Source organism: Palaemon carinicauda, chromosome 6 (assembly GCF_036898095.1).
Source record: "Palaemon carinicauda isolate YSFRI2023 chromosome 6, ASM3689809v2, whole genome shotgun sequence".
Classification (NCBI taxonomy): Eukaryota; Metazoa; Arthropoda; class Malacostraca; order Decapoda; family Palaemonidae; genus Palaemon; species Palaemon carinicauda.
Window position 1 is genome coordinate 177,751,686 of NC_090730.1, and position 10,000 is coordinate 177,761,685.

At 31.9% G+C, this 10,000-nt stretch overlaps 1 protein-coding gene across 1 annotated transcript in view; it reads left to right on the top strand.

Annotated features, from left to right (window-relative positions):
• LOC137643367 (uncharacterized) overlaps window positions 1–10,000 on the top strand; it is a 93,843-nt gene that overhangs the window by 60,140 nt on the left and 23,703 nt on the right. The window contains exons 6-7 of the mRNA XM_068376197.1: window positions 2,491–2,623; window positions 8,548–8,756. Of these exons, the coding sequence (XP_068232298.1) occupies window positions 2,491–2,623; window positions 8,548–8,756 (342 nt within the window). The remainder of the gene's footprint in view (window positions 1–2,490; window positions 2,624–8,547; window positions 8,757–10,000) is intronic.

Below are 10,000 nucleotides of genomic sequence, written 5' to 3' on the forward strand. Positions count from 1 at the left end.
TTAAGTTCTAATTGAGTACGGAACACGTAAGAAGAGGCAAATTTCGTATTATGAAAAATGATATGTTTGCAAAAGGTGTTTTCTCAAATGATAATGGAGTACGGAACACGTAAGAAGAGGCAAATTTCGTATTATGAAAAATGATATGTTTGCAAAAGGTGTTTTCTCAAATGATAATGGAGTACGGAACACGTAAGAAGAGGCAAATTTTGTATTATGAAAAATGATATGTTTGCAAAAGGTGTTTTCTCAAATGATAATGGAGTACGGAACACGTAAGAAGAGGCAAATTTCGTATTTTGAAAAATGATATGTTTGCAAAAGGTGTTTTCTCAAATGATAATGGAGTACGGAACACGTAAGAAGAGGCAAATTTCGTATTATGAAAAATGATATATTTGCAAAAGGTGTTTTCTCAAATGATAATGGAGTACGGAACACGTAAGAAGAGGCAAATTTCGTATTATGAAAAATGATATGTTTACAAAAGGTGTTTTCTCAAATGATAATGGAGTACGGAACACGTAAGAAAAGGCAAATTTCGTATTATGAAAAATTATATGTTTGCAATAGGTGTTTTTGTAAATGATAATGGAGTACGGAACACGTAAGAAGAGGCAAATTTCGTAGTATGAAAAACGATATATTTGCAATAGGTGTGTTTATTAATTACGGAACAGGAAACAAAACTGACAGATCGCGTACACTAGTACTTAAATAATTAACCGTATGTCAATTTTTTTTGACATTATACAAGCTTTGATATTATGCCAACATATTTAGGAAAACGTGTAATAGTTTTTCTTCTGATTTCTCTAATGTTCAAGATTTACTACTATGCTACTATGCGTTGATATATGTTCCATACAAAGGATATATTAGCTTTCATTCTCATTGTTGCTGACAATACAGAATTGCTCTAATTTCCTAACAAGATACAGCGTATATTTCATACGAATTTCCTCATAATAAAAGTTGATTTATGTCTCATTGAGAAAGATATAAATTATTTGATTGCATGTTACAGATTTCTATCATACAAAAGGAATGAAATGTCGTGTGGAAATGGAATGTATTTGTAGTATATCCATAATGAAGAGTAATTACTAGGGTCTTCTAGGTGGTGAAATGTGTCCATCAATAACGTCATAGTTTATTCAAGTCTAGAGAATAATGGGAGCAGAGCTTCCGTCTACGACAAAGACAGCTAGGCCAAGTTATTTGTTTTTGTTCTGGTGTTTAGTAATCAGTTCTTAAGTATATACCAAAATTGTTTGTTAATATCAATTGTGAATCAACATTGCAAGAATATCATACAATAATGACTGATTTTTAAGTACCCGTTCAAACAAAGCACTGTATATATATATATATATATATATATATATATATATATATATATATATATATATATATATATATATATATATATATATATATATATATATATATATATATATCTATATCTATATCTATCTATCTATCTATCTATATATCTATCTATCGATTTATATATATATATATATATATATATATATATATATATATATATATATATATATATATATATATATACCACAGCGTTTTACATGTGTGGATGGAACCACTGATATTTTTCTTGCCTGATCTTATTTTATTTTACTGTGATAGGTACCTGAAAAGAGATAAAGTTATTTCCATTCATACCCTATTTTAAATTTTGATATTTACTCCATTTTAAATTGATATTCATGATTAGGTTTGCCTTTACCTGAGTTAAATACAAAGATAATTCCAGTATAAACTAATCTGTTAACTCTTGCACCCTAATTAAAAATTACTGTAATTGTAGCCTAAAAATAAAAAAAAATATGGTCACTAACTACAGTATTAAGGTTAGTTTTAGCTTTATCCCAGTTAAATAAAAAATATTGCAGTAAGTGATAATTCCTGACATTCATCTTCTTAAATAGAAAATTACTCTAATATTAACTTAGAGAGAAGTATATATTCTTGTTAACATATCATTAGGATTTGATGTTCTCTACTCGTTAATTGATTTGTGTAATTCTGCCTCTACCCTAGTTATAAAAGAAAATAATAACCTAATTGAATAATCATAGGATAGTTCATAATCCTATCATGAAAATACTCAAATAGTTATCTAAACAAAGATGCTCTTGCTAATATTATGGATTACTATTTACTAGACTCTTAATTGATATTCAAAGTTACATTTTGCTTTACCTGAGTTACTGTATGCAGAAAAGTAAGTCTAATAGATAATTATTTCTTGATATTGTTAACCCTTATTAGAAAATTCATCAAATAGCTACGTAAAAAGAAAAATCATATCATTGTTAAAATAATATCAATGATAATTGATAAGGTTAGTTTTACCTCTGCATCAACTATAAAAGAAAATAACTTTATCAAATCATTATTTGTCAACTTATTCACCCTAATTAAGCTAATAGCACTAATTCTTTTACATTTTTTTCCATCACTCAGGTCCCTTAACAAGCGTGCAAGCAGTAGAGGGAGACAAAGTCTTACTACCGTGTGACGTCAGACCTCCAGAGCCAAACGATGACACCATTCTAGTATTGTTCTACAGAGGATCAATCGGCACACCTATATACAGGTAAGGAGACGGAATATTCAACTAATTCACCTGTATTCATTTTAGTTCCCTCACTTTCTTGGGTTAGATTCTCTTGATTGAGGCTATATACAGGTACACTATTCTCTCAGTTTCTTATTTCTTTTCCTCACTGGGTTGTTTTCTCTGTTGGACCCCTTGGGCATATAGAATACTACTTTTCCAGTTAACGATATAGCTTAGTGCACCTATACACTCTATTCTATCAGATTCATCATTTCCTTTCCTCACTGGGCAGTTTTCCCTTTTGGAGACCTTTGGCTTATGGTATCATGCTTTTCCAACTAGGGTTGTAGCTTAGTTGATAATAATAATAATAATAATAATAATAATAATAATAATAATAATAATAATAAAATATTTATCTGATTCACCTGTTGTCATTTTAGGACTCTCACTGTCTTGTGTTAGAATAATCTTGCTTGTGGAGACACTCAGGTATACTATTCTAACAGTTTCCTTATTTCTTTTCCTCACTAGAATGTTTGCACTGTTGAAGCCCTTGAGCTTATAGAATCTTGCTTTTCCAAGGAGGGTTGTAGCTTAGCAAGTATTATTATTATTATTATTAATAATAATAATAATAATAATAATAATAATAATAATAATAATAATAATAATAATAATAATAATAATAATAATAATAATAATAATAATATCATGCTACACATATATGTGTAATTCCAAATTCATATCCTAAAGTAATAATACATATATATTAGACCATTATTTTTTTAGTGTCCATAAATCATAATGTTTTATTCAGGGCTTGTTATTACCTCGTGAAGGGAAGGAAGCTAATAAATTATCAAAGAATACATTAACAAGAACGCCTCGAATGGGCAAAGAAAGGATAGGTATTCAATTTACCCTTACTGTCTTACTCTGATTTCTAAAACTAAGAGTGCAACCAGGAATACTCTTTAAAATAATTCCCATAAATTATCAAAAGATATATTAATTGGAAACTTCGAAATAGGCAAATAAAAGAGAAGTATTCTCATTATTCACCCAGGCTTTCTCTGATTCCTAAAACTTGGAATGCAACCAGGAATACTCTTAAAAACAATTTCCATAGATTACCAAAGGATATTTTAATAGGAAAGCTTGGAATAGGCAAAGAAGAGAAAAGGATTCCCTTAATTTTTCCTGTGCTACTCTGATTCATAAAACTAGGAAATCAAATTGGAATACAATTAAAAAAAAATCCCTTAAATTATCAAAGAATTCATTAAGAGGAAAGCTTGGAACAGGCAAAGAAGAGAAAAGTATGCTCTGTATTCACCCAGTCTTGCTCTGATTCCTAAAACTGGGAATGCAATGGAACAAAGATCTCATAAATTATGAAAGAATTCATAATCAGGAAAGCTTGGAATAGGCAAAGAAGAGAGAAGTATTCTCTCTATTCACCCAGTCTTACTCTGAATCCTAAAACTAGGAATGTAAATTAGAATAATCTGGGAATCAATTCCCATTAATTAGAAAAGGGTCCATTAAAAGGAATTCCAGATTGGCAAAAAAAAGAGAGTATTGTCTTTTCTTCCAGTCTCACTTTAATTCCTAAAACTAGGAATACAACAAGGAATAATCTGAGAAAAAAAAATCCTGGCAGTAAAGCATTATGCTTTCACAACGTGTCATATGTAAGTGCTCCTAACCTGTGATGATATATTTTGCTCATTATATTAATACGCAAATATGCAATTAAGGACGAAGTTCAAATACACAAAACATGATTGGATCGCCTGTAACTGCTAGACTTTTTTTTTTTTCAATTTTTTTGTATCTCTGTAGCTGGCAACACAGCATTACTATAAAAATACATGGAGGTATTCATACAAATCTGACGGTGAACAATGCTAGTTATATATATCATTCCGTTGAACGGCCTTGACTGAATACCCCACTTATAGTACAGAGAGAAATAGATATCTGTTTGAGGCTCGAGGTCAGGATGGCAGGTTCATCCTTGCCAAGATTCTTGGACATGATGTGTCGTACAATTCCAGCGTCATTTTTAGATGCATTTCATAAGCAGGTCTTCTGAAAGCTATTCAACTTTTATAACTACCTAATTGCTTTTATGGTCTCAATTGAATTTTTTTTTCTATTCTTTATTTATAATAAACGATATCAGCGTCAGTGACCTGCGATGTCAGGATGCCAGAAAACCTCATATAAATCAATCATTCCAAGAATGGTGTTTTCGATAATATCTGGAAAGGAGAAATAGACGTGAGTGAATAATTTTGCAGAATAATTGACAAATAACAATTTAAGTTGATGAGAAACTTACTTCTTTTATATAAGGCATCGTTAATTATAAATTATGCCACATCAACACTAATTTCAAAATAGGTTTAATGTTGATTTTTTGCTAATGATAAAAAATATAATAGAAATTGTAACTACAATAATAATAACAACAACAACAACAATAATAATAATAATAATAATAATAATAATAATAATAGTAAGAAGAAGAAGAAGAAGAAGAAGAAGAAGAAGAAGAAGAAGAAGAAGAAGAAGTAGAAGGACAGAAACAAAAACCAGAAAAAAACAAATCATTGTCCAAATTGGTGCTATATGTTGATAGACACCCAGACCTAAAAAAAAAAAAAAAAAAAAAAAAGACCACTGCATTAATTTATTCTCTGACTCTGACACGTGCTAAAGTATCAATATCATTACTGTATTTATTTTTTAAAGAAATCTATACGTTGACGACGTAATGAAAACGTATTATAAACGATTTATTACATATGTAATGATTCCTTGTTTATTATTTCTCATCTTCTATTATTGCAATAGGAATTTGCACGATTGACTGAATAAATCTAATTATATATGATTTAAGGATTTCGCTGAAAAGTTTAGTATCATACCTCTGAAACTGAAAGACATTCTTAGATTAAAATATAAGGAGCTTGTGTAGTTGGCTGGGACAGACCTGATGTAAAATTTCAGAGGTTATGACAGAATCACAACATTTTAAAAGGGAAACAAACAAGAGCACCACATAACTTAAGGTTCCCAACCTAACCTAACCTACTTAAATACCCGGTAGCCCTCTGTGACCACCCGTAGGCTGCCACATTCAACCCTTTTGATCGTTTCCAAACTGACTTCACTCCTGAAAAGGTAATGCTAGATCATAATGTTTCATAGATTGGTAACGTCTCTGCCTGGTGTTTCCCAGTCGGGGGTTCGAGTCCCGCTCAGACTCGTTAGTGCCATTAGTGTCTGCAACCTTACCATTCTTTTGAGCTAAGGTTGGGGAGTTTGGGGGAGCCTATAGGTCTATATGCTGAGTCATCAGCAGCCACTGCCTGGCCCTCCCTGGTCCTAGCTTGGGTGGAGAGGAGGCTTGGGTGCTGATCATATAATATATGGTCAGTCTCTAGGGCATTGTCCTGATTGCTAGGGCAATGTCACTGTTCCTTGCCTCTGCCATTCATGACCGACCTTTAAAACCTTTAAAACTCGCTTCATATCACCGTAATTCAGACTAAAATAAACAACAATCACCTCCTTAAAAAAATTTGATTTGACAATTAATAATTACACCTATCAAAACAAACTATATTAAAATTGCACGATTGTGAGGATATATGTAATTACATACAATTCAAGTATTTAGCTTAAAACTCCAAAATTTGACCCATGAAAAGGGAACAAAAACTTAGTGTCAAATGCTGCTTTATGGACTAAGTTCTTTGATAAGATCCTAGGTCACGTGTGTGAGATATATGGCTAACTTTCTCCTCGGGAGAACGTGTGTCCTTTTGATGATGCTAAATGTATTTAGAATTTCATGAAAACATGTTTGAGGTAGCGTATTTCTCCTCGAGTCACGATCCAATTATAAAAAAAGCTACTCCCAGAGGCAATGTAAGATGTTGAATTGTCTTATTTTACAAAGTTAGCGATGTACTCTCCTGATTTATTCAAGGGCATTGAATATGAACCTGAAGAGAAAAATATCCAGTTTTCTAATTCTCATAAACTGTTAATCACACATTCTCTTTCTTTATCGGTGTTGGTATTCTGTTTTTTCCCAGTTTTGTATCTTTAAAAATTACAGTATATCTTTTTTGCACAAAAATCATTAGTGTTTTGATGTCAGGTTTTTTTTTTTCATTATTCAGGTCTTTAACACATTTATCTGCCACTAACATAAGAAATGTATATATATATATATATATATATATATATATATATATATATATATATATATATATATATATATATATATATATATATATATATATACAGTGATACCTCGGTACTCGACCATAATCCGTTCCGGATCAGTGTTCGACCACCGATTTGTTCGAGTACCGAAACCTTTTTACCCTTAAGAAACAAGGGTATTTATTTTTATACGTTCCTACGTATTCCAAATTGCCAAAAATATTAATAAAATGTGTACCTAAACAACAATAATTACTTAAATGTGTACGAAATTGGTCGGAAAACTTTATAAAACAATTTTAAACCGTACCTTTGAGCAGCGGTTCGATGGCATACAGGAATGGCTGTAGAGAGGATGGAAGGGGGAGGTTACTGCTTGGAAGAAGAGTCACCTGCAATGAAGTGGCTTGGTAGTTCTCCTTCAGGGGTTTTTTCTCTCTCCTGTAGAAGGTTGGGCAAATCTCCTTCAGGGGTTCTTTCTCTTCTGTCTCCCTTCTTTGGAGGGGATTCAGGCTGGGATGTAGCAGCTCTCTTTTCTTTTATGAAAAACATGTCAATTGTCAGCTGCTTCTTTGTCCTCAGCACTATTCTTCTAAAGTGAGACATAACATTATCATTAAAGATGTTCACTGCCCGGTCCGAACTGACTGCCTCCCCATGCCTAGTCACGCGGTGAATACCAGTTCTCTTCTGGAATTTCTCGAACCAGACCCAGCTTGCTTTAAAAGTAAACGACGAATCATTTTCACTTCTAATGGCACTTTTCTTCACCAATTCTTCATAAATATGAAGAGCTTTCTCGCAAATGAAAGCTTCACTTATACTCTCCCCGGCCAGCTGCTTTTCTTTGATATATATAAAGAACAATTTTTCCAATTCCTAAATTACTTGTGGCATTTGCTTACTAATTGCTGTCACTCCCTGTGCAACATTAGCTTTCTTTATCACTTCCTTATTTTTCAAAAAGGTCGAAATGGTCGACTTCGCCATGCCATACTGTAAGGCTAGATCAGACACTCGTACACCATTCTCGTATTTCGCAATAATTTCCGTCTTCAACTCGATCGTTGTTCTCACTGTTTTCCTCTTATCCTTCCCCTTATCACTAACTTTCTTGGGCCCCATTATTATCGGCAAAAAAAGGCAATAAAACGCACTGAATCACAATAAATTCACGTGTTGTCAGACTGACGATCTCTTTTCAAATGATGCTACCCAACCAGGCGAGAGTAGCCAAGATGGCCGCTCATCTCACTCGGCCACGCATTCGGCTGTGTTCGAATTCCGATTTTTTGTTCGAACACCGCAGCAAAAATTACTCAAATTTTTTGGTCGAACACCGATTTATTCGAATTTAGAGTCGTTCGACTACCGAGGTATCACTATATATATATATATATATATATATATATATATATATATATATATATATATATATATATATATATATATATATATATATATACGTGTGTATATGTGTATGCATCTACGTGTATTTTATCTGTATATCTGTGTGAATGATACATAATCTATATCTCAGTATTATGAAAAAGAGAGAGAGAGAGAGAGAGAGAGAGAGAGAGAGAGAGAGAGAGAGAGAGAGAGAGAGAGATCAATATAAATCATACATCTGACATTTCTCTATTCATATTCCTCACATATAATCAACATTATATAATATAATTAATAACTTTCATACTTTTTCCTTCCAGCATTGATGGGCGAAATGGTCCCGTCCGCCAGGCTCATCACTGGTCGGACGAGAACACCCTGGGTAAAAGAGCCTATTTCGACCTCTCTGCCAACCCTTCCGGTCTGGTGATCAACCCGGTGAAGTCTTCAGACCACGACATGTACCGATGTCGGACCGACTTTCGGTCGTCTCCCACCAAAAACATTAGAGTCCAACTTCAAATAATTGGTGAGTTGAGTATGCGTTATTTTATTTGTTTTAATTATATCTTTCCTTCACTGGGCTATTTTCCGTGTCGGAGCCCTTTGGTTTATAGCTTCCTGGTTTTGCAACTAAGTCGTAGTTTAATATATATATATATATATATATATATATATATATATATATATATATATATATATATATATATATATATATATATAAATATATATATATATATATATATATATATATATATATATATATATATATATATATATATATATATATATATATATATATATATATATATATATATATATATATGTATGTATGTATGCACACACAAGAATTGAATGAAAATCAGTGAGGCTTTTCACACGTAGTAATTTACTAGTCGCGTGCACTGCTAACCCAAGCGGTTCCAGTACAGTAGCTTATAGAAACTACAAGGCCGCTCGGGAAAAATTTACCCGTGTGAAGACCTGCCTCCTAACGAGCGGATCTATTTCCATACGGGAAAAATCCGTTCGTGTGAAGCAAGACTTAGGCTCTGGGCGGTACGTTGTAATTCTAGCATCAGAAATATGATTAGAGTTAATAAGTAATTATAAAGTTATAATTATTCTAGGGAGAAAATATCCTCTAAGTTTTTCTATTGCTTATTTCGACGACTTATTAACGTTGTTAAATAAGCAAGCTGATTCACAAAATACCTAAAAATACGGTTTTCATCTATGACAAAGAAATATTTATTAAGATATATTACATCGCGCTGTTCCAAATATGGATATAGCTCAGCTAGTAATAATAATAATAATAATAATAATAATAATAATAATAATAATAATAATAATAATAATAATAATAATAATAATAATAATAATAATGAATAAAATTCCCAAATATATGGTATTAGTATTCATCAATTACAGATCCTTTTATATGGAAAAACTGAAAATACCTGGAAACATATATTCAATTAATGCTTGACATAATTTATAAGGTTTCATTGCATACGTCCGAAGGATGAAGACTACTTAAAGCACTTTTTCCTCTTGGAGGCAAATGTCGATTAAGAAAGTCATGAATAAAGATCTTTCACAATTGGAACAAAGACCAAGAATTAATGAGGTTAGTGAAATTGTAGACAAGGATGATGAGGTCGTCTATTGTGATGGAACAAAAACGAAAAATTGTCAAAGGAGCAGACGAGGTTGAGATAGAAAAAATGAATGTTAATTAGTAAAGAGAAATACATAATGATAGGGACA